This window comes from Gasterosteus aculeatus, chromosome 12, assembly GCF_964276395.1.
Source record: "Gasterosteus aculeatus chromosome 12, fGasAcu3.hap1.1, whole genome shotgun sequence".
Taxonomy (NCBI): Eukaryota; Metazoa; Chordata; class Actinopteri; order Perciformes; family Gasterosteidae; genus Gasterosteus; species Gasterosteus aculeatus.
Window position 1 is genome coordinate 7,652,320 of NC_135700.1, and position 24,168 is coordinate 7,676,487.

General features: G+C 42.8%; 4 protein-coding genes across 6 annotated transcripts; 3 read left to right on the top strand and 1 right to left on the bottom strand.

Moving 5' to 3' along the window:
* Positions 1-397: 397 nt before the first annotated feature.
* Positions 398-6,775, top strand: LOC120811687 (interleukin-18 receptor accessory protein-like). Its single transcript, XM_040167292.2, has 12 exons — positions 398-672; positions 752-941; positions 1,206-1,371; positions 1,461-1,632; positions 1,845-1,910; positions 2,136-2,265; positions 2,397-2,554; positions 3,118-3,255; positions 4,003-4,092; positions 4,179-4,322; positions 4,411-4,526; positions 5,345-6,775. The coding sequence occupies exons 1-12, from the start codon at positions 588-590 to the stop codon at positions 5,588-5,590; spliced, it is 1,701 nt and encodes a 566-aa protein (XP_040023226.2). The 5' UTR covers positions 398-587; the 3' UTR covers positions 5,591-6,775.
* Positions 6,776-6,900: 125 nt separating this feature from the next.
* Positions 6,901-10,311, bottom strand: pcnp (PEST proteolytic signal containing nuclear protein). 2 transcript variants are annotated; one of them, XM_040200091.2, is made up of 5 exons: positions 10,077-10,311; positions 9,184-9,410; positions 8,867-8,944; positions 8,730-8,785; positions 6,901-8,592 (listed from the first exon to the last, which is right to left on the bottom strand). In XM_040200091.2, the coding sequence occupies exons 1-5, from the start codon at positions 10,120-10,122 to the stop codon at positions 8,481-8,483; spliced, it is 519 nt and encodes a 172-aa protein (XP_040056025.1). In that variant the 5' UTR covers positions 10,123-10,311; the 3' UTR covers positions 6,901-8,480. The 2 variants fall into 2 exon arrangements, with proteins under 2 accessions (XP_040056025.1, XP_077941077.1); XM_078084951.1 differs by having other exon boundaries at positions 9,184-9,413; positions 10,077-10,191.
* On the top strand, positions 10,254-15,536 carry stk16 (serine/threonine kinase 16). 2 transcript variants are annotated; one of them, XM_040200080.2, is made up of 8 exons: positions 10,254-10,682; positions 11,129-11,247; positions 11,559-11,778; positions 11,863-11,996; positions 12,257-12,344; positions 12,973-13,101; positions 13,219-13,340; positions 13,909-15,536. In XM_040200080.2, exons 1-8 carry the CDS (start codon positions 10,476-10,478, stop codon positions 14,045-14,047), a joined length of 1,158 nt encoding a protein of 385 aa, XP_040056014.2. In that variant the 5' UTR covers positions 10,254-10,475; the 3' UTR covers positions 14,048-15,536. The 2 variants fall into 2 exon arrangements, with proteins under 2 accessions (XP_040056014.2, XP_040056019.1); XM_040200085.2 differs by having other exon boundaries at positions 10,604-10,714.
* Positions 15,537-16,491: 955 nt separating this feature from the next.
* On the top strand, positions 16,492-23,365 carry LOC144385292 (uncharacterized). The gene is made up of 2 exons (XM_078084952.1): positions 16,492-20,561; positions 20,715-23,365. Exons 1-2 carry the CDS (start codon positions 20,213-20,215, stop codon positions 23,171-23,173), a joined length of 2,808 nt encoding a protein of 935 aa, XP_077941078.1. The 5' UTR covers positions 16,492-20,212; the 3' UTR covers positions 23,174-23,365.
* The last annotated feature ends 803 nt before the right edge of the window (positions 23,366-24,168 follow it).

The window sequence follows — 24,168 nt, forward strand, 5'->3', positions numbered from 1 at the left end:
CCCTCTTGTGACCAAAACCTAATTATGATAGCTTTTATTTATTTAGACAAACTTTATTAAAGTGTAATGAACATTTCGATCATTGTATATTGATCATCTAAGTTTGTGACTCCAGACGTGGAAATCAGTGTAACATGTCAGCTGGGTTCAGCTGCAGCGATGAAAGATAACAGATGAGTCTGACATAAGACAAGGCTAAATATATTAATATAATAGTTATATATACACATTTATTGTGCTGAGTATCCTGACAATACAGTTTCCTTCCACAAGAAAGTAAAATATTAATACCAATACTTGTGTTTTTCAAACAGGAAGTGGTTAGCAATTACAGGAAAGACGATATTTGAGCAGTTCTTGTAAAAGCCTTTTCAGTGGTGACCAAACAGGAAATTCTGCTGCTTACTTAATCCACGTGTCCTGCAAAGATGTTGCACCTGATGTTGAGGGTGATATGGTGCAAAACAGTGTCTGAGAAAATACCAAGAAATCCAGATGTGGTCATAAAACCTTCAAATTTAAAGAGGCCCCACCTTATCAGTATCGTCGCTGCAATTCAAGCGACGTCAACAGATAAGTGACACAGGATGCAAACTATTCGTATTCTGTTTTCTTTTATCTTTCCCATTTTCTCGGAGGAATGCTGTGGAGGCCGGCCTGAGAGAAAAACAGGTACTGTGCTTTTGAATGTGGGTTTGAAAGGAAGCACGTATGTAATGATTAAATGTGTCTTACCGGTCTGACTGTGCAGCTGAACGAGACGCAAACCGGCACTACAGAGCTGTGGAGGGGGAAATGTTTTTGATGCCGTGCATCGAGTCTGTGAGCAGCCACAACAACACGGTTTGCTCCGCGGCCGGAGAAGGAGCTGAAGGCAGGTCCTTCCACTGTGGGACCAAGTTCTCAGTGGAGGCGAAACATTCTGGAAAATACACGTGCAGGTAAATAATTGTGTTTAAATTTAGCTGTGTCCCAATAAGACAGATATCTTAATCTTTGGGGTTTATTTTTTCTTTTTAAAGTGGTGTTGTCAAATTAACAGTTGATTTACTGCATTTCTTCATGAATAAAAAAGCTGACTGTATAAGTGGCGTCACACCGCTTTAAAATCTGTGTTTTCATATACTAAATAACAAATGAGTCGGGTCTTTTGCTTGGAATCGAATGTGATTGAACTTTTGAGTATCAAAGTTGTTGCTGTCCAGTGGCAGCAAGCTGTCCTTCCATCTACAGGTGGTGAAGAGGTCAGAGAGCAGTCTGGGATGCTTCCTGTCCGAGGAAAACAGTGTAGAGCTGCTCATTAAAAAAGGTGGAACGGTCCCCTGCCCCGGTCATACGTGTAGTAACAACACAGACACCATCTGGTACAAGGTGAAGAACACGAACACGATCATACGTCTCGGCCATGGAAACATTTAAATTGCTGCAAAAAGTCCCAGCACTTGTGTTTTCTCTTACAGGATCACAAAGCCGTGTCTGAGCAGAACAGAAAGTCTTGTCAGACGTGGAATGGAGCGCTGTATTTATGCAGAGTCTTTGCCCTTGATACTGGGGTATATTTCTGTGATCGACAAATACTCGAGCAAGGAGTCAACTGGACTTTCAGGAGGGCTGTTAACGTCACAGTCATACGTGAGTGTGTCTGTGTGACGCGATGCAAATGTATATCACTTTAATGTAATAAATTCGGTCCAAGTGTTTCGTCTCACAGGTGAATGTTGCTGTGTGTCAAAGCGGAGCTCAAGTCTTCTGTGCATGTTTCTAACAGTGAACTGGAGCGATTATAATGCAGATCTTTCCAACTGTATTTCCCGTGTGACGTTGTCTGTTTCCCGTCCAAACAGACAACGTCAGTGACCCTCCCACGATTCTGTATCCAGGTGGCAACGCGATACAGGATGTTGAGCTCGGTAAGTCTGTACGAGTGACATGAATAATCCCACAGCTGACTTAATAACTCAAAATGGCATTTCCACGAATGGTTTAAACAAGTTGTCCCTCAGAGGTAAACACTGTTGCTACTATAATCAGCCGGAAACTAAAACTGCTATTTACAGCGACAATCACGTGACGGCCTCATCTTTGTCGAAATGACATATTCCGTGCTAAATTATAATGTTTTGCACCTGTTCTAGGTTTACCTCACACGTTAGAGTGTAGGGTACGTTTTACTTTTGAGACAAAGTCTTCCAGGGAGGTGTTGTGGTACATGTGGAATTATGGCTGCAAGACGGAGAATATGACCCTGCTACCGACGGAGGAAGAGTGAGTACCTGCATCCCTTTTATTACGCAGGGCCAGTGATTGCTTGTCATATTATTGTAAAATTGTAAGCATGGTGTTTTAGCCTTTAAAAGTATTCATAAGGATTCAAAGTAGCGGAAATTCTTCCTCAGATTCAGACAGTTTCCCGAAATATCAGAGTGCGAGGTCTTTGGAAGAGTCCACATTGAGCAGGTGACTCGCCAACACTTGAACCAGAGATACACCTGCATCGCCCGCAATATTATCGGAAAAAGCAGCGCCACCATTCAGCTCAAGGAGAAGACTAGAGGTACCGATGCTTCAATTGTCACCATTATATGTTGCATTCATACAATAGTTTATCATAACATTGCTGCGTTGCAGCTAAAATAAACTTCACATTGCTCAAAGTAAAAAGCTTAAGCGATACAGTGACACAAGGCCACTGACTGACATTTTCTGCAGGCAGTGATTTAAGAGACACAAACCAACATTTTTGCATTGACAGTGGATCAAATCCTTAATATGATGGGGATCACTCATGAATCCAACGAGATTTAGCATTTCACTCATTTTAAAATCTGACTCCGTTTTCATTGTGTTTTTCAGTAAACTGTTTACTATCTACCCGTCACAAAATGATAGAGGCAAAGCTATAGACAAGAAAGCGGCGGTCAAATCAAAAACTAAAGAGCTAAAAGACATGACTCTAAATGAATGCTACTGTTGCTCTCTGTCCGCTGTATGTGGAACTCAGTAACCTCCAACATACCTGCCAATGTTCTTCAACTCTTTGTCTACCGCTTAAATACTCAAGTGCATTATTGATGCGTTTAATAAAGAAAACAATGTAGATTTTTGCCTGTGTTTCAGTGAAATGGTCATCGCTGGTTGAGTACCCCGTTGCGTCCTTGCTGTTTGTGGCTGGACTGGGAATCGTTTTACGCGTAAAATGGCTGGAAATACAACTTCTCTGCAGATCCTACTTCAAACATAGAAAACAGGATGGAGGTTAGAATGCAGACACACACACACAGGACTACATGCATTTCCTGGTGACTTACCAACATTAACACAATGCCTGATCTGTACTTTTACCCCAACTCTAATCTCAACCTGATCATAAGATACATCTTCTCTAAGATGTATTTAATTTAGATTACGGGACGTGCAATTGTCCCTATTTTGACCCTTCACGAAAGTTTCGTCACCGCAATGTCTCTGCCAACTGTGCGTGTTTTAAACGCACACTCACACACAAACACACACACAATGTTGAGCAAAAACTGGTTGCATGCACACTCTGGATTGCTGCCAGCAAAACCTGCTCCTCTTCATAGGATGTGGTCTAACTTCTAGATAAACTCAGACCCTAACACGGAAATACAAACGTTGCTCTCGACGTCCCCCAACCCTACAGAGCTCTTTTAACACCAAGACTCCATTCAAGTCGGTGGAAAGATTTCGTGCAGTTTTGTTCCAATAAACTGGGGGAATCAAAAGTCAAAGCGCACGATTTCCAATCAGGCAGCATATTTTCCGGCGCTTGTGCCATGTGCTGCCAGTGCTGTGGGTGGAGTCAGTGGAGTCAATGTGCTGTGTACACAACTTTACAGCCTTGTTGGGCAACAGCAACAATTACCCTCATCACTTCACTTTTAAGTGTTACTACATTTACATTGTGAAACAAAAGTCATGCTAGAAAAAAAGATGAATTTCTGTTTTGTTTCAAAATTGCCGTTCCCGTCCACCAATCAGATGAGAAAGAGTTCGATGTGTTTCTCTCGTGTGTGTGGAGCCCGTCGCCAGCGGAGGTGGAGGGAATTTTGACAAACAGCGATGAGGACGGTAGGCATGTGTTTAGTGCATGGTGTCTGCATCTTATTGTCATGTGACTAAACTGTGTGACGATATAGCAGTGCTTTCATTTGCAGCATGTTTAACTGGCGTGGACCCGCTGACCACTAGGGAGGGTGTGTGTACCCAGAGGCCGCTGGAAGTGGTGCTGCCCCGGGTGATAGAGGAGCAGTGGGGGTATCGCCTCTGTCTACTGGAGAGGGATGTCGCACCAGGAGGAGGTCAGTGGATCGTGTGTGTGTGCGTGTGTGTGTGTGTGTGTGTGTGTTGACCGCAATAGTTCCTGATGGTTTCTGTTTTTTATTACAGCATTTACAAATGATGTGGTGCTTGCGATACAGAGAAGCCGGATGCTTATCTGTCTCCTGTCGGCCGACTACCTCTCCAACAGCAATGCTGTGTTTGTGCTGGAATCAGGAATCCAGGTAGGAATTACATTTCCCAGACAGCACGGGATTAGTTGTTGCATCTACAATTTTCTGGGAAACTCACTCTTCTGAAAGCTTTATGGGACTTGTTGCTTCATAATAGATAAAAATCTAATATTGATCGCCCATATTTAAGATATGGTGAATGATGTGGTTGGTATTTTTCCTTCAAATGTATCTAATCTCCACAGGACCAACTGTGTAATCAGACGTCTTTCTGGCGTAAGCGCATCCCAGCAACACAAGTGGGATTCTTTCTCATCCCTTCAATACACAGTCAGTTATTTAGTTAGTTAGTCCACTTAATAATCCCTGAGGGAAATCAACACGTCCCACACAATGCGGAGATGACGTGAACAGAATACCAGTGGTAAACCTGGAATTGGAGGTGTTCTACTGGATGTTGAAAAAGCCATTCAAGAGCTTTTCCTGGGTGAAAAAAAACAACTTGTAGCTGAGTAGCTTCTCAGGGACAAACACGTTGTTTGTACTTCCCAGCATTAAATAAAATTGGTTGATTGCAACCACGGGGAAACAATCAATCCATGGATTCATGTACAACATTTGGCTAAAATTGATAATTTAATTTGCCATTGTGAGAATGAACTTCTGGGTTCAGTTCACTTTAACCTCAAATCCTGACAGGAATTGGCAGCATTACTTCCTTTTTTTTCTCCAACTGAAAAAAGCATCCAGTGGATGGAAGGAACTGTCCTCTATGTTGTGTTGAGCGGGTGAACTTATCTTGGATGACATAATGTGCATTACTTTACACCTCTGTTATTACCACTGATCTGATTTATCCATATCTTCAGGCTTTGCTGCAGAACTCTGCCCTGAAGCTCCTGCCGATATGGACCGGCAGAGCTTCAGCATCCCTCGTGCAGCCGGACTCCCCGCTGCCCACGCTGGTCCAAAGGGCCTTGAAGGTGCTACCTAGTCTGGATTGGACCTCTGCCCAACCTTCCACCAGCGGCTTCTGGAGGTCTTTGAGGAAGGCTATGCCTGATCAGAGGGTGAAGCTGGATTCACTCGCGCCAAACCAGCTCATCCTGACATGATGGCCGTTTACATCGCGGCCCGCTGCTGCGTTCTGCACAGTGAAGCGGTTTGCAGTTGGGGGGGGGGGTGAATGAAAACATGCGTCACAGTGAATCATTATAAATCATTTTCAAATGTGTGTGAAAAGAGTCACCCTTTGTCCCATGTTCAGGGCATTAAGTGGTCTGATCTTTATTTCCATCTGAACCAAAAGAACGTTCAGTTAAACAGCACAAACACATAAATGATCAACTCATTAGCATTAAAAACAATGAAAATATTTGCTATCGGATGTCTACAAATACCTTCATTAACCCCTCCCCAAAAAGGTGGATGCTATTAACAATTTGGGCATAAAGAAAATGTATGGCATGGGACTTTGTTATTGAAATACATGTTAGGGATTCAAGCAAGAAGTGCACCCCTAGTGGTGGAAATTATAACATGTGTAATAATGTTTAGTGTTAGAATTGCAGTTTGTGTGTTATTAGATATTAGTTATTACATTAGCATGTTAGATGAAGTGAATGTAAATGGATCAAGCACAATGTAGAGTCATGTGAATCATATAAATACTGTACACATTCTGATGTTAAAACCTGGGGACGGATGCTAATTGCCGTCCTTTATGGATTTCTCCCAATTTTCTCCCCAAAGAGGGTTTTTTGGGATTTTTTTCTCCTGTCAGGTAGATGAGCAACTGAATGTAAGACAGCCGATTGAGGCAAATGTCTTGAGTGTTGGACGACATGAACTGTATTAGATCTCATGATGTAGTGTGATAAACTGTGATCATTTATGATGTGTTGTAATTAAAGTGTACTAGTTATAAAATGAAGACAAACTATGCATGCTTTGTTATATTCACTCATTGAGGCATAAAGCCAACTGTATCTACATTGAATGTGTTGGAATGTGAGGGACAGAGAAGGTCTCAGGTTACAGCTGCAGCTTCACACCTCGATGTGAAGGGGACAAATCAGGAGGAGACACGTTTGAAGGAGAAGCCAATGACACCTCAGGAGTTTTCAAATGACCAAAGCGTGAAAAGGACAGTTAGAATTCTCCTGCAGCCGCTTTGATAAGTCACTTTAAACTTGGTCAGAGAACTCTCTATTTTCGAAATACTGTTCGCATTGTATTTCACTTTGTAATTGTATTCCTTATCACTTTGTTTAGTTATTAAATACTTTTTGATTTTTAAATTTGAGCAAGTCTTTTGATTCATTGTTTCCAGCCAGGACGAGAACAAAGGAGTGAGGCCTCCCTCGAGGGCTTTCCAAACCCTAAACACATGCAGACATGACAATAGATATTTGACACACAATCATTCAACATTTTTACATGTTTTCATTTTTATTTGACTGCCGTATAATGGAGAGTTGTTTGATCAAACAGGTCCTAGAAGTGAGTGTAGTTCCTTTGTAAAAGCACATCAGTCAAATAAGCCATGGAGGAGTTCCTAATTTTGATTACGGGAATTTTTAACGGTTAGGCACAGGAGAAACAACGTGTATCGCAACTGTAAGGACTGGCATAATATTTCAAATATTTTGGCTTTCTGATGTTAAAGTGGCAATGAAGACAAATTATTGGTGAGCTGCAAATTATTGCTGCTACCCAACACAATTTAAATGGACATCTAACCCCCAAAGAGTCGTGTTTTACCTGTAGTGCTTTTTATCTATCTTGTTTAAGCGAGAGTATATCAGCGGTAGGGAGGTCTCCCATCTCAAGAAATAACTATATGGCACTCTGCTGGTGATGCTCATGGGTGCCAAAAAAACTGAACAGCAATGTATCTTTTCTGAAATCCTGACCTGGTTACTCAGGATAGTCCACAAGCCTTGTGAGCAGTTCATGTAGGAACTATTTTCTTCCTATAAAATAGTTCCCACATGAACCTCGTCTATGAGTCCAGAAAAAACACATTGCTGTTGAGTTTTTTCAAAAAATGCTGCCACTTTGACCACCAAAAGGAAGTGCTGCATTGTCATGTTACATTAGAGAGCAGACAGACAATTCTGCAGGAACTTTCTCCTAAACTAGGTTCACCAAAACAACCTAGATTGATTACTAGCACTACATGTCAAGGAAAGAATATATACTTCATTGTATTTTGGGGTGAACTGTCCCTCAAATATGTTGCCAGCACCCTTGTAACCACGTATCTCCACAGTTAACTAAAGAAACATCACCAGTCATTTCATCGTAAAACAAATTACAGATTCTGTAAAGCAAACTTACAGTATTGAGCAAGCAAAACCAGAGATACCGGCACAAAACAAACTGCCCAGGAGGGGGCACAGCTGGTGAAAACAAAAAAGGGCTGAACATTGATAGTGTGAAACTAAATGAAACACAAAAAAATCCATCTGTACGTTGAGTCTAACACAACGCTTAAATACACATTCCCATTTGTGCATTTAAAATGAAAACATCACAGTTCTATGTACGTTTTTATACAAATATTGGATAAGCGACACTTGCTCAGGACGACGCCCAACTGGCTGCAGATAGGAACAAGCAAGTCACAAAAGGGGAAAAGGATTTAGTTTTCCTTTGTCCAGCCAAAAACAATCGTATAATTCTACACAGTTTAAACAATATTTGGGCTATTCGCTTTGTTCCATATCTCCATCCCCCCAGTATGCCCCGCTCATCTAAGAGGGTTGACACACTGGTACCTCTCCCCTCATGTAGCGTCAGCCAGTAGTGGTTAGAAACGTAAACTTCAGTTCAGTCACCGATTATCAAAGGCTAAAAGTATTTCTCATTGCACGTCCACATCGCTGAGAAGTTGTCAAAAACAGAGGGTACAGTGAAGAATCGTTTGAGCCTTTGCAAATATCTCTGACATGGTTTAAACGACACAAAATCCTCCATTAGTCGCAATACTGTGGTACTCATTTACAACTTGTCAGATTGGGACTTCATCTTCCTCTCCCAAAGCTTTTGATGGTCAGAGAAACCCTGCTTTCCCTTGTTGAAGGAGTTAGGTCCCGCAGATGTTGGTGTCTCTCTAAAAAGACAATGTCACACATAACTTAATATGGAATGTATAATTCACTTTAATAAAATAACATTCAAAAGCGGAATGTTTTGATAGAAACAGGAAACAATTGTACAAGAGTACAAGATGTATCTGTGCGGTTATACCTGCCAATGTTTTTCATCCTCATCTTTGCTTCCGGGGGCATCTCCTCAGGTTCACTCTGCATGGCATGAGAGAGCTTTAATCAGCCTCTGCAGGATATCTCATATTACCATCAGTGTGTGCGTATGTGTACTCTTACATCATCTTCATCTTCGTTAAACACAGATGCCAGCCCGGACTTCTTTGGAGGAACTGACGGTGCAGGTTCTTTGGGTTTCTAGAACAGATGGTAGATAACAGACAGAGGGAAATGATAAGCAAACGTATTCACAATATGCAAAGTAAAAATATATTAAATGTGAGGTTTTGCAGCTGGTCTTCACTTAATGGATAACATGGATTTTTTTCATCAATGGACTGAATGAACAGTGTTGCAACAACATCGACAATGATGGCAACAAGTCAAACAGCAGGCTATGCGTTTCTGACAGTCCCTTTGCAATGGTGCATACTCACTGTTGCTCCAAGTTTGATGGATATGGGGTTGGACTTCTTCCCCATCTGACTGCTCATGCTAAAACCTATCTTGGAGACTTTGCTGGGAGCCGGAGGGTCCTCTGAGGAATCGTCCTCATCTTCAGGTGTGAAATGCTCAGATGTGCGTTTGACGGTGGTCCCTTCTCCTCCCACAGTGCTACAAGAGACAGGCTTAGTTTTCACTCTGTCCCCCTCCTCCTGCGGCCCTGCTTGAGGCAAGACAACTCAACAAGGTGAACAACAGTTTCCTGTGAACTTGAGAATAATAAAAACGATCACCTTTACCTCTGGGGCTAATGTTACATTTCTCTCCATTAACTAACCACTAGTAACTTTAGTTCCTATCGTTGTATTGTCAGTTAACGGGACTGTGTGTGCAGATACTATGTGCAATGGTATGCTTAGAGTTTAGCTATGTAGATTAAGGTCTGAGAGCAGATAATGTTGACAAGCATATGGTGTCATGAACATGGGCTAACTTCAATTTAAAAATAAACATTAGCTAATTTATGCTAATGCCATGTTAGCAAAGTAACACGGGGTCCTTCTGCTGAAAGACAGTCTTTGCTTTGTACAGCGTCAAAGGTTAGTAACTATAGCACATGGATTACGCATCAGTTACTCAATCATCACAACCCAGTGGACAACGTAAACACAAACTAATACTCCGCGTTACCATTAGCTAGTTAATGGTGCATAACGTTAGCTTAAGCTAGTTAAGCTAGCTTAACGTTAGTGGAGCTCTAGGAACGTTTCCTCAAACTAACATTAGCTAGAGACCTTTTTTACAGATAGGCAGCGATGTGAGCTGACGCTTAATACTCAACACATTGCTAAATCACATTTTGACGTCAAAACAGCACAAATATCACCTCCGTCTTCGGTGCACCCTTTTCTGTTGTGCTTGTAATCCGCCATAATTTCTTATGTGAACGTTCCAGCTCGTGCCACCACACTCCACCAGCGCTGTGTAGCAGCTTCTTCTTCTTCTTCTTCTGTGGTTCTTAACGGCAGCTTGCTTCTGTGTTCTTGCATCACTGCCATCTTCCGGTTTTAGTCAAATATTGCATTCGACCTACTTTCCCAACCAGTCTCATTGCCCTCAAGAAGCCTATTCTTCCCCGATTACTAACGTTGGATCAAATATCATTATTCAGTTTGTAGTAAAACATGGAGGGTTACAAACAAAAATCAGTTCATCTTTACGGTATTGATCAAGGACGTCGAGTACAACTTGATATTTACAAAAATCCGTTTTGTACAAAAAGAGGATGCCCAGCTTGCACGTTTATGTCAAATTAAGTTATGCAGCTGTTTGGGAGGGTCGTTTTTATTTTTTTTTATTTAAAAGTGTACAATTAAATCCCGGTCTACACTCCGAAGCAACGGGGGCGGTAATGCACCAAAAGTACGTGTCGCCAGCCTCCTTTACAAGCCAAGAAGAAGAAGCAGGAGGAGGAAGATGGAGAAAAATGACAGTAAGCTAATTTGGTAAACAGACAGCTAGCTGGTAAGAATTAAGACGCAACGCCACTATTTACAGCATAGCTTTCATATGTTGGGCTTTTTATTGCTGAGATAGTCCATGAAAAAGACGAAGCGATTTGGGCTCACGTTAAAAATGGACGTTTATGTGGCATTTCGGCAGTTGTAGCCTGGACGCAGCTACGCTTATGTTTGATGTTGCTGATGTGCTACGCTAGCTGTACAAGCTAACGTTTGTTGACAGTTTGTTTGTCTTCGTCTACGTTCCTCCGCAGTCGATCGAATGGTTATCGCGGAGTTTGCTTAAAATAATCAATATTCCAGCTAAGTTTCTTAGCTGAGTAGCATTGCGTTATTTTCTGTATTTCTCTGTCTGTCTGAAGTCTCAAATAACTTCTATGTATTTGTCCTGCACCTTTTCTTTCTGTATTTCTCTCAGGCCCTTAAAAGCTTGTCGTTAAACAATGTCAAGATGGGGCAGACCCTGTGCATATGCTCCCGTGGCTCCATGACCATTGAAAACAAAAAATATTACTTTGTCCAGAAACTAGACGAAGGGTGAGATAACATTTTAACGTTGCATCACTTAACTCCACCTTTACATTTCATTGTGATGACTACATATATTTGTCAATAAGCTATTTTTAAAAACACATCTATAATCCTTACAGTTGCACACATTTCAATGACCATGTTGATTATTTTTATCTACCTCATTACAACTAATGATATCAAGCACTCCAAGTCCACAAAAATACACTATTTGCTCCTCTTTGAGGCATATTTCTGATGCATGTAGTCTTTGAATGTTATAGGAAATCATTTAGTTTTTTCAATAATGTAACTCCTATCTATTGTCCTCTTCCCAGGGGGTTCAGTTATGTTGATCTGGTGGAGGGGGCAAAGGATGGGCGCTTTTATGCCCTGAAGAGGATCCTGTGCCATGACCGTGAAGGGCATCAGGAGGCTCAGACAGAAGTGGAGATGCATCAGCTGTTTAGTCACCCCAATGTTTTGAGTCTGGTTGCGCACACCTTTGCTGATCGTGGAGGCAAGACTGAAGCCTGGTTACTTCTGCCTTATATCCGAGTAAGTTGGTGCAGCAGTTAGTACGACCAAGATAACCCCGGTGAAAAACGGTCTGATTCTGACACAGTGTGTTTGTGTGAACAGAAAGGCAGTCTATGGTCTGTTCTGGAGAAGCTCAGAGACAAGGGGAACTCAATGCCTGAAAAACAGATTTTGCAAATCCTGCGTGGCATCTGCTCTGGACTTAAGGCCATTCATGAAAAAGGCTATGCACACAGGTATTCTATCTTCACATAGACACACATGAAAACAAACATTTGCCAGCGTAAAGACTCTTGGACTAGCTCGTTCTGGAGTCCTTTCCGATCATAATCGTAAAAAAAGGCTCCAATCTATTTATGAGCGAGCAATTTATTAGATTACCTGATCCTTTAACATTCATGCTATTGATTACTCACAAAATTTCCGCTTTAATTTGTTCCTTAAATCAAAAAAGTTGCAGACATTTAAACCCTGTGCATCTGTTATAATTTAACAGAGACCTGAAACCCACAAATGTGCTTCTGGATGAGGATGACCGGCCGCTTCTGATGGACTTGGGCTCTATGAATCGCGCAAGGATTGAGGTAAATCTATTAAGACTTAGATTATATATTTTAACGATCACTGATGCTATTTATTGGAACCCACATTAGTTCAATTTCAGTCTGAGATCACTTTGTTTTTGATGCAGCAAAACAAAAAGCAGCATGCTGTGTTCTTCGTGAGGTTGGATTGGTGTAAGAACAGAGGGCACAACTTTTTTCCACTATTTTTTTCTGTGATATTAAAAAGTAATCTTGAACGTTAATGTCAAATAATGCTTTTTCTGTGGTGAGAAATTTAAAATGACACACGATGTGAAAGCAAGCTGAGAAAAATGGTGGGTAATTTCAAACTAATTCAATTTAGTGAATCCTTTTGCAGCTGAAGTTGGTACTTTATTATCTTTGAAGGAGAGAACCAATTATTACCTCATATTAAAAATACAATGCTAATTAATATCTCAGAATACAGTTTTGGAGGACGTTTCTTAATGCTTCCAGAAAAAGTTGTTGCTCTTGCTCACTTTAGCGCAGAGAGAAAATTAAGTTCGTCATGATCTTTTTACAAGTTTATTTCATCATATTTGTGCTGGCGACCAACCTGCTTTTTGTTTTCTTCCTGTGTACATCGGTGCCTCCGCATGTTTCTTACCCTGTGAGTTAATTTCAGGTGAGAGGAACCAGAGAAGCCATGACCATACAGGACTGGGCCGCCCAGCGGTGCACCATATCTTACAGGGCTCCTGAACTCTTTAATGTAGAGAGTCACTGCATTATAGACGAGCGCACTGATATCTGGGTAAATACTGGCCTTCATTCCTTTTTCTTTAGGGTACCGTCTCTGAAACCAAGTGTTAGTGCTATGGACCCTTTGCTTACAACTCCTTTCTCTTGTCTCGTTTTCTCACTTCTCCAGTCACTCGGCTGTGTGCTTTACTGCATGATGATGTTGGAGGGGCCGTATGACATGGTATTTCAGAGGGGGGACAGCGTTGCCCTGGCTGTCCAGAATCCAGTCACCATCCCACAGTCTTGCAGGTCAGTTATAACATCACCTTGCAAAGTTACTTGAAGAAAGTTTACTTTTACTGCCACGGACAGTGGTTGGAAAAATCCATTTCATGCCATCGTGCCAAGTTTTACGTTTAGTCAAATTAAGCAAATATTCCAGCAAATATCCAATAGGATAAAATCATGAAATGTTGACGTTTTGGACTGGCATGAAGGTAAACGGCAACTTCACTGGTTGGCGGCAACATACAACCTCATTGCAATAATTCTATTCCATTAAGAAGCAAAAATAAAGCCATTGTACTCTGGTGTAGCTGTAGGATGCACTTGTATACTAGAGTTCACAATGCTCACCCGCAAAGTAAAACACCTTTGAATGTGCTCAATACGTAATCATTATTTTATTGAGTTTGAACTCTTCCTGGAAACCTCACCTTTTTTTTCAAAAATCAAGAGAATTGCTGTTGATCCTGTGATTGGTGCTAATGATGCATAATTGTTTTAGGATTAAACGTTGCTCACAATAGGATGTATAACTAAATGAATACCAAACTTAAGTTCCAAATGGTTTGTTTGTGTGTTTCCTTTTGCGCAGCTACTCACAGGGCCTGCAGATGCTGCTGAGCTCCATAATGGTGTCGAATCCCCAAGAGAGACCAAACGTCAACTGGGTTCTCGACCAGGTACACGACCTGCAGAGTCGCAGCCCCAACACCCAAACCAACGCGGTCTGATCCTGCACGGTGCACTGGATGTGGGATCTCCGAAACCTTTGCACACACAAAAGAACATCTATTATTATGAGCTTTAGTGTAAAAGCCTAAGTGCAGACTTTTAAGTTTGGGGAGCGAGACAATGTTTAGTTTGAATACTCGAATCCAGCCTGCGAATCCCAGTTGATTCTTGTAGTTGACGCGATCTGAAGAATCTGAAAGGCCCTGCAGTATAATATTGATTAATGTTTCTAATAATTACGTGGCTTCACCTTATACCCACTTTTATTTTGTTCAATGTGGAACTGGAGCTAGCAGCCTGTTATATTAGCTTAGCATAACTACCGAGGGTGTGGGGGAAACTGCTAGCCTTCTCACACTCTTTGGTTGTCATGTTTGTTTAATCTGTACTAAACCAAAGTGTAAAAAAGGAAGATCTGTGAGTATAATTTGAGTTATTGATCTTTAGAGGGGGCTGGTATTTTGTTACCTAAGCTAAACTCACCATCTGCAAGAAAAACAACATATTTATAGTGATTCCTTTATGAAAAAGGAAGAAAAGTAACTGCTTTTGTCTTCAAATTTTAGTTTTTCAGAACTAAGGGGATAACGTAAGTGGTTTGCCAAACTTTCCGCTGTGTGAAAGCTACTTGGGTACATGTCAGATTTCATTCCCTACCTAGAACGAATAGGCTCCATTTCCTTTTAATTTGAATGTTGATCACCTGCAATGCTGCATTGAAACACACAGAGGTGCTGCACCATCACGGTCCCCTGCGCCACACACTGATGGTTCTGTCTGCAGGAGATATTGTGTCAGTGGGCTCTTTTGTAAAGGACTGCAAAGAGTGTGTTTTTGCACAAAAAGAAAAGCGTCAGTCACTCATACCATCAAATAATAACTTTAGTTCTGTTTATGGAATGTTTTTATTTATAACGTCAAACTGAGACCGTCTGCCATTGCAGTTTGGCTTTCACTCTTCACTGCATCGTCTTTTTAACCGTTCTTCCATTTAGCGCTCTGCTTGTGGTGAATTGTGGATTTCCTGTTGTGTGAGTGTGGACTCATCATTTTGTTCTCTCAGGGTTCACTCAGATGTCAAAGGGCCTGTTAGTCTGAAGCAAGGGACCTAAATGGTACCATTTTATCGCATCGTTAGATAAAATAATACTTTGGGCATTTAAGTTAAGATAAATGCTTTTGTTGTAATGCAGTGATATCGGGAATAACACAAAAATCCTTGGTCGTAAACTTATACAATTAATTGTTGGAATGGTTATTGCTATACGGTTTGATGATATTATCCTTTCCAAGTTTGCTTATGTCTGATGACTATGATTTTTTTGTGTTAATGGCGAGCTAATGCTGATGCAGCTGACAAACATAAGGGTTTCTTTAAGTGTACTGATGAAGTTCAAAGATAATACGTAACCGTGTGTTTCTTGATTATGGAAATGTTTGATCTCTGACTCATTCCACAGTAAAGGTTAAATAAACATTGAATATGTAGCACTGTGTATACATTTTTTTATTATTGTGAAAATAAAACCACATCCTACAGGAGAAAGTACTGGGTCAAGAATAGTATCTGAGTCAATACTTATTTAAATCCTCTGTTTTTCTTAGTCAGCATGATGTATACAATACAGACAGAAGTATTTGAACAAACTAGTTAGTAAAATCAAGCGTACTGCTCTGAAGTCTCCATCGACAAATATTTGCAGTAAAACAGGTTGAACTGAAGACCTCAGTTACATTAATGCGGCAGTTGGATGTATTTTTTTAATGTAAAGTAAGATTTACTCAACAATAACTTCTGTATTTGGAGCTGATTTTGCATGAAATGTAAACCGAAAATGTACGAAACAATATACTTAATACATATGTTAATTTAGGCACGGTGCTGGTGTAATGGTAGACTACTGCCCTTAATTCCATCACTCCGAGCTAAAGTTGCTGTCAGAATGGGACTGCAGAATGCTGATTACAATCAATTGTGGTCTCTTGATTAGTGTTAGCACATCACTGTCATCTCTTTATTACAATACCATTAAAAAGACTGGTATTCTCTTCAGAATACCATCTAAAAGCATTGATAGCATGAAACTTTAGAATTCTATGAAAGACCTTTGGCGGTTTGTGTTTGTCCACCTGCTGTCGGAAAGAAGAGGCTGGTACCCGTGTGTTAACACTGCAGGAGAGTCATAATGAAGCTTTCACACGGTCGTGATATTAATTAATACTCGCAAGTTCCATGAAATGGGTTTCCATGGCTGAGCAGCAGCACTCGGGTTGAAGTTGGTTCTGTGGTGGATGGCTGCTGATTGATGAATGGATGTAGTGGATGGATGCTGATTGATTGATGGATGGAGTGGATAGTTGCTGATGGATGGGTGCTGATTGATAAATGGATGTAATGGATGGATGCTGATGAATTCATGGATGGATGAATGAATCCATTGCTGATTTGCTTTAGTTTTTTGTCGTCTCACGACCAGTTCTCTTTGTTTGAAGTTATCTTGGTTGCTAGTTTGCTCAAGCTCTTTCAGTCTTTTAGTGCCAGTTTGTGTTCTAGATTCTACTATTAAGTTAACTGCCAGTGTGCCCTCCTAACTCTGCTAGGTTTTGACCTGATCTAAGTCTGTTTTGCCTTGTTTTCTGAAGCAAATAAGACTTGTATCCTTAAACTCTCATTTTGTCAAAAGACCACATGGTGTTTGTTCACTGATTAGGGTGTCAAGCTATTGGTGCTTTGCATTTTGAGGAGTTTCTGTCGAGGCCAATCGACCTTTTGTCTCCTAAACGACGGGGGAGCGGCCAGCGCAGCCGTTCAGAGGTTAAATTCCCCTTCCCAGACCTGAACTAGCCAGTGTGCATCTCTTCTACAAGGCCACCAGACATCCAGGCGACCTGAAATCGGACTAAGTATCTCTTTCTTTAAACCAAGCTAGTCTGCTAAATTTGCTGTTGATTCTAGTGTCTTAAGTTAATTTGATTGCTGATTTGCTTTAGTTTTTTGTCGTCTCACGACCAGTTCTCTTTGTTTGAAGTTATCTTGGTTGCTAGTTTGCTCAAGCTCTTTCAGTCTTTTAGTGCCAGTTTGTGTTCTAGATTCTACTATTAAGTTAACTGCCAGTGTGCCCTCCTAACTCTGCTAGGTTTTGACCTGATCTAAGTCTGTTTTGCCTTGTTTTCTGAAGCAAATAAGACTTGTATCCTTAAACTCTCATTTTGTCAAAAGACCACATGGTGTTTGTTCACTGATTAGGGTGTCAAGCTATTGGTGCTTTGCATTTTGAGGAGTTTCTGTCGAGGCCAATCGACCTTTTGTCTCCTAAACGACGGGGGAGCGGCCAGCGCAGCCGTTCAGAGGTTAAATTCCCCTTCCCAGACCTGAACTAGCCAGTGTGCATCTCTTCTACAAGGCCACCAGACATCCAGGCGACCTGAAATCGGACTAAGTATCTCTTTCTTTAAACCAAGCTAGTCTGCTAAATTTGCTGTTGATTCTAGTGTCTTAAGTTAATTTGATTGCTGATTTGCTTTAGTTTTTTGTCGTCTCACGACCAGTTCTCTTTGTTTGAAGTTATCTTGGTTGCTAGTTTGCTCAAGCTCTTTCAGTCTTTTAGTGCCAGTTTGTGTTCTAGATTCTACTATTAAGTTAACTGCCAGTGTGCCCTCCTAACTCTGCTAGGTTTTGACCTGATCTAAGTCTGTTTTGCCTTGTTTTCTGAAGCAAATAAGACTTGTATCCTTAAACTCTCATTTTGTCAAAAGACCACATGGTGTTTGTTCACTGATTAGGGTGTCAAGCTATTGGTGCTTTGCATTTTGAGGAGTTTCTGTCGAGGCCAATCGACCTTTTGTCTCCTAAACGACGGGGGAGCGGCCAGCGCAGCCGTTCAGAGGTTAAATTCCCCTTCCCAGACCTGAACTAGCCAGTGTGCATCTCTTCTACAAGGCCACCAGACATCCAGGCGACCTGAAATCGGACTAAGTATCTCTTTCTTTAAACCAAGCTAGTCTGCTAAATTTGCTGTTGATTCTAGTGTCTTAAGTTAATTTGATTGCTGATTTGCTTTAGTTTTTTGTCGTCTCACGACCAGTTCTCTTTGTTTGAAGTTATCTTGGTTGCTAGTTTGCTCAAGCTCTTTCAGTCTTTTAGTGCCAGTTTGTGTTCTAGATTCTACTATTAAGTTAACTGCCAGTGTGCCCTCCTAACTCTGCTAGGTTTTGACCTGATCTAAGTCTGTTTTGCCTTGTTTTCTGAAGCAAATAAGACTTGTATCCTTAAACTCTCATTTTGTCAAAAGACCACATGGTGTTTGTTCACTGATTAGGGTGTCAAGCTATTGGTGCTTTGCATTTTGAGGAGTTTCTGTCGAGGCCAATCGACCTTTTGTCTCCTAAACGACGGGGGAGCGGCCAGCGCAGCCGTTCAGAGGTTAAATTCCCCTTCCCAGACCTGAACTAGCCAGTGTGCATCTCTTCTACAAGGCCACCAGACATCCAGGCGACCTGAAATCGGACTAAGTATCTCTTTCTTTAAACCAAGCTAGTCTGCTAAATTTGCTGTTGATTCTAGTGTCTTAAGTTAATTTGATTGCTGATTTGCTTTAGTTTTTTGTCGTCTCACGACCAGTTCTCTTTGTTTGAAGTTATCTTGGTTGCTAGTTTGCTCAAGCTCTTTCAGTCTTTTAGTGCCAGTTTGTGTTCTAGATTCTACTATTAAGTTAACTGCCAGTGTGCCCTCCTAACTCTGCTAGGTTTTGACCTGATCTAAGTCTGTTTTGCCTTGTTTTCTGAAGCAAATAAGACTTGTATCCTTAAACTCTCATTTTGTCAAAAGACCACATGGTGTTTGTTCACTGATTAGGGTGTCAAGCTATTGGTGCTTTGCATTTTGAGGAGTTTCTGTCGAGGCCAATCGACCTTTTGTCTCCTAAACGACGGGGGAGCGGCCAGCGCAGCCGTTCAGAGGTTAAATTCCCCTTCCCAGACCTGAACTAGCCAGTGTGCATCTCTTCTACAAGGCCACCAGACATCCAGGCGACCTGAAATCGGACTAAGTATCTCTTTCTTTAAACCAAGCTAGTCTGCTAAATTTGCTGTTGATTCTAGTGTCTTAAGTTAATTTGATTGCTGATTTGCTTTAGTTTTTTGTCGTCTCACGACCAGTTCTCTTTGTTTGAAGTTATCTTGGTTGCTAGTTTGCTCAAGCTCTTTCAGTCTTTTAGTGCCAGTTTGTGTTCTAGATTCTACTATTAAGTTAACTGCCAGTGTGCCCTCCTAACTCTGCTAGGTTTTGACCTGATCTAAGTCTGTTTTGCCTTGTTTTCTGAAGCAAATAAGACTTGTATCCTTAAACTCTCATTTTGTCAAAAGACCACATGGTGTTTGTTCACTGATTAGGGTGTCAAGCTATTGGTGCTTTGCATTTTGAGGAGTTTCTGTCGAGGCCAATCGACCTTTTGTCTCCTAAACGACGGGGGAGCGGCCAGCGCAGCCGTTCAGAGGTTAAATTCCCCTTCCCAGACCTGAACTAGCCAGTGTGCATCTCTTCTACAAGGCCACCAGACATCCAGGCGACCTGAAATCGGACTAAGTATCTCTTTCTTTAAACCAAGCTAGTCTGCTAAATTTGCTGTTGATTCTAGTGTCTTAAGTTAATTTGATTGCTGATTTGCTTTAGTTTTTTGTCGTCTCACGACCAGTTCTCTTTGTTTGAAGTTATCTTGGTTGCTAGTTTGCTCAAGCTCTTTCAGTCTTTTAGTGCCAGTTTGTGTTCTAGATTCTACTATTAAGTTAACTGCCAGTGTGCCCTCCTAACTCTGCTAGGTTTTGACCTGATCTAAGTCTGTTTTGCCTTGTTTTCTGAAGCAAATAAGACTTGTATCCTTAAACTCTCATTTTGTCAAAAGACCACATGGTGTTTGTTCACTGATTAGGGTGTCAAGCTATTGGTGCTTTGCATTTTGAGGAGTTTCTGTCGAGGCCAATCGACCTTTTGTCTCCTAAACGACGGGGGAGCGGCCAGCGCAGCCGCAGCCGACTTCCACTAACGAGGGAGTATTTAACTAGAAATCGTAGGAAGCGTTAGCTTCAGCGTTATCTTATCCTCGCAGCACGAAGACGAGCAGAACAAAGACAAGGGAGTCTTTCGTGGCAGTCTTCGGGGCGGCTGAATGCGGCGCCTTCTTCTGCTATTTTTAATAATGTGTTTGACCCCTTCACCCGTGCCTGTTCGAATCTCTTCCCGCAGATACTACAGGCCTCGGGCTAGATCTGCTCTCTATCGTAACCTCTCCTCTCTCTCCTATCCCACCCGCTCCTCACACGTCCAGCACCTCGTCACAGGAGGTCTCTGGAACTGCCAGTCAGCGACTCGCAAGGCTGACTTCATCTCCGGCTTTGCTATCCAGCAGTCACTCGACTTCCTCGCTCTGACCGAGACCTGGATCACACCCGAGAACACATCCACCCCAGCCGCTCTCTCCTCCGCCTTCTCCTTCAGCCACACTCCCAGGCCCACTGGTAGGGGTGGTGGCACAGGTCTACTCATTTCACCCAAATGGAGCTTTTCTCTCTACCCTCTACCACCAGCCACCCCATTGTCCTTTGAATTCCATGCTGTAACAATCACTCACCCGGTACAATTAACCATCATTGTCCTCTACCGTCCGCCAGGCTCCTTAGGTCATTTTTTGGAAGAATTGGACATTCTCCTGTCTAATTTCCCCGAAAATGGTCCTCCGGTCATCCTCCTGGGTGACTTCAACATCCAGACAGAGAAGTCATCTGACCTCGTACACCTACTTTCTTCCTTCGCTCTGTCACTCAGTCCCTCTCCTCCTACTCACAAAGCCGGCAATCACCTTGACTACATCTTTACTAGAAACTGCTCTACCACTAACCTCTCTGTAACTCCACTTCATGTGTCTGATCACTTCTTCATCTCTTACTCCCTTCCACTCTCTATAACTAACAAACCTCCTTCATTGACTAACTCTATACCGGCTCGTCGCAATATTCGCTCCCTCTCTCCCTCCTCGCTGGCATCCTCTGTTCTATCAGCTCTCCCTTCAACTGACTCCTTCTCACTCTTGCATCCGAACGCTGCTGCAGAGACTCTCCTCTCATCTCTTTCCTCCTCTCTAGACTCTCTCTGCCCTCTTACGACACGACGGACTGGCAAATCCCCTCCGGCTCCGTGGCTGTCTCAACCGGTCCGTGCCACGAGAGCCACCATGCGAGCGTCGGAAAGGAGATGGCGTAAATATAAACGACCTGACGACCTGCTTGAATTTCAATCTCTCCTCTCCTCGTTCTCTGCCTCTATCTCTGCTGCCAAAAGCTCTTTCTACCAGTCCAAAATCGAATCCTCATTCTCTAACCCCAAAAAACTCTTCTCGATCTTCTCCAATCTCCTCGAACCCCCTACCCCTCCTCCCCCCTCCACCCTTCTTCCGGGAGACTTTGTCAACTACTTCACCAAGAAAATAGCTGACATACGCTCCTCCTTCTCAAACCCACCACCTACTTCTCGCGTCCCACCGACCTCACCTCTTTCGCCCTCACTTCCCTCTTTCACCGCCCTCTCTCCTAACCAAATTCTTACCCTAGTAACCTCTGCCCGTCCGACCACCTGCCCTCTTGACCCCATTCCATCACATCTTCTACAATCTATCGCACCTGACCTTCTTCCGTTCCTTACCTTTCTCATCAACAACGCTCTGTTATCTGGCTGTTTTCCCAATTCTCTGAAGGAGGCAAGAGTCAACCCTCTCCTGAAGAAACCCACCCTCAACCCTTCTGAAGAAAACAACTACAGACCGGTCTCTCTTCTTCCCTTCTTGTCCAAAACCCTTGAACGTGCTATCTTTAATCAACTCTCCTCTTATCTCCACTGTAACAACCTCCTTGACCCCCACCAGTCAGGTTTCAAGGCAGGCCACTCTACAGAGACTGCTCTCCTTGCTGTCTCTGAGCAACTCCACACTGCTAGAGCCGCCTCTCTCTCCTCTGTCCTCATCCTTCTGGACCTCTCTGCTGCATTTGACACGGTCAACCACCAGATCCTTATTTCCTCCCTTCAAGAACTTGGTGTCACAGGCTCTGCTCTCTCCCTTCTCTCGTCCTACCTCGATGGCCGCACCTACCGGGTAACCTGGCGAGGATCTGTGTCGGAACCGTGTCCTCTTACTACTGGAGTTCCTCAGGGTTCCGTGCTGGGTCCCCTCCTGTTTTCGCTTTACACCAACTCTCTTGGCGCTGTCATTCGCTCGCATGGCTTCTCTTACCACAGCTATGCCGATGACACCCAACTAATTCTCTCCTTCCCTCGCTCGGACACCCAGGTGGCGGCTCGGATCTCTGCCTGTCTAACTGACATCTCTCAGTGGATGTCCGCCCACCATCTGAAAATCAACCCCGACAAGACTGAACTACTTCTCTTTCCCGGAAAAGATTCGCTTACCCAGGACCTGACAGTCAACTTTGGAAACTCTGTGCTAACGCCCACTTCGACTGCTAAGAACCTCGGCGTCACACTCGACAACGAACTCTCCCTGACTCCCAACATCACTGCGACAACGCGATCCTGTAGATACACGCTCTACAACATCAGGAGAATACGTCCCCTTCTCACTCAGAAGGCAGCGCAGGTACTGATTCAGGCTCTTGTCATCTCCCGCCTGGACTACTGCAACTCCCTCCTGGCAGGTCTCCCTGCCACCGCCATTCGACCTCTGCAGCTCATTCAGAATGCAGCAGCTCGACTGGTCTTCAACCTTCCGAAATTCTCCCACACTACTCCACTCCTCCGCTCTCTTCACTGGCTACCGGTGGCCGCCCGCATCCAGTTCAAAACACTGGTGCTCACGTACCATGCTGTGAATGGATCGGGTCCAGCTTACATCCAGGACATGGTCAAACCCTACATCCCAACCCGCACTCTCCGCTCTGCATCTGCAAAACTACTCGTCCCTCCCTCACTGAGAGCAAAACACTCGACTAGGTCTCGACTCTTCGCTGTCCTTGCGCCGAAATGGTGGAACGCGCTCTCTGAAGACATCAGGACCGCAGAGAGCCTTCACATCTTCCGCCGCAAACTAAAGACACACCTCTTCAGACTCTACCTCGACTAAAGACTAACAAATTGCAGCACTTAAATTGTACTTGTGACGTCACTCATCTATAGCAAATTGTAAATTCGCTTATTTGAGGAAATTGCACTTTCTTGTTTCTTGTTCTCCTGAGTTTGTACCCTATGGTTGAATGCACTTATTGTACGTCGCTTTGGATAAAAGCGTCAGCTAAATGACATGTAATGTAATGTAATGAATGGGGTGGATGCATGCTGATTGATTGATGGATGAATGGATGCTGTTTGATGGATGGGGGATGGATGAATGAATGGGGTGGATGCATGCTGATTGATGGATCGATGTAGTGGATGGATGCTGATTGATTGATTGATGAATGAATGGGGTGGATGCATGCTGATTGATGGATGGATGGATGCTGATGAATTGATGGATGTATGAATGACTAGGGTGGATGGATGCGGATTGATAAATGGATGTAGTGGATGGATGCTGATTGATTGATGGGTCAATAAATGGGGTGGATGCATGCTGATGGATGAATCGATGTAGTGGATGGATGCTGAAGGATTGATGGATGGATAAATGAATGGGGTGGATGCATGCTAATTGATAGATCAATGTTGTGGATGGATGCTGATTGATTGATGTATGGATGAATGAATGGGATGGATGGATGCTGATTGATTGATGGATGGATGAATGCATGGGGTGGATGCATGCTGATTGATAGATCAATGTTGTGGATGGATGCTGATTGATTGATGGATGGATGAATGAATGGGGTGGATGGGTGCTGATTGATTGATGGATGGATGAATGCATGGGGTGGATGGGTGCTGATTGATTGATGGATGGATGAATGCATGGGGTGGATGCATGCTGATTGATGGATGAATCGGGTGGATGCATGCTGATGGATGAATGAATGAGGTGGATGCATGCGGATTGATGGATGGATGGAGTGGCATGAAACACATTTGCCCCTGCAGCATTGTATTCAGTTGTGTGAAAGTGATGGATGGTGGGTGTCGGAG

Bases quoted from the DNA above. Each gene is read 5' to 3' on its own strand.
- LOC120811687 (XM_040167292.2), top strand. From the start codon at position 588: ATGCAAACTATTCGTATTCTGTTTTCTTTTATCTTTCCCATTTTCTCG. The intron at 1,633-1,844 runs GTGAGTGTGTCT...CCGTCCAAACAG, and splicing joins TGTTAACGTCACAGTCATAC to ACAACGTCAGTGACCCTCCC. The intron at 2,555-3,117 runs GTACCGATGCTT...CCTGTGTTTCAG, and splicing joins GCTCAAGGAGAAGACTAGAG to TGAAATGGTCATCGCTGGTT.
- LOC144385292 (XM_078084952.1), top strand. From the start codon at position 20,213: ATGCGGCGCCTTCTTCTGCTATTTTTAATAATGTGTTTGACCCCTTCA. The intron at 20,562-20,714 runs GTAGGGGTGGTG...ACCGTCCGCCAG, and splicing joins CCACACTCCCAGGCCCACTG to GCTCCTTAGGTCATTTTTTG.
- pcnp (XM_078084951.1), bottom strand. From the start codon at position 10,122: ATGGCGGATTACAAGCACAACAGAAAAGGGTGCACCGAAGACGGAG. The intron at 8,945-9,183 runs GTGAGTATGCAC...CATCTGTTCTAG, and splicing joins CCATCAAACTTGGAGCAACA to AAACCCAAAGAACCTGCACC. The intron at 8,593-8,729 runs GTATAACCGCAC...TTGTCTTTTTAG, and splicing joins AGGATGAAAAACATTGGCAG to AGAGACACCAACATCTGCGG.
- stk16 (XM_040200080.2), top strand. From the start codon at position 10,476: ATGCCCAGCTTGCACGTTTATGTCAAATTAAGTTATGCAGCTGTTTGG. The intron at 11,997-12,256 runs GTATTCTATCTT...ATAATTTAACAG, and splicing joins GAAAAAGGCTATGCACACAG to AGACCTGAAACCCACAAATG. The intron at 13,341-13,908 runs GTCAGTTATAAC...CCTTTTGCGCAG, and splicing joins ACCATCCCACAGTCTTGCAG to CTACTCACAGGGCCTGCAGA.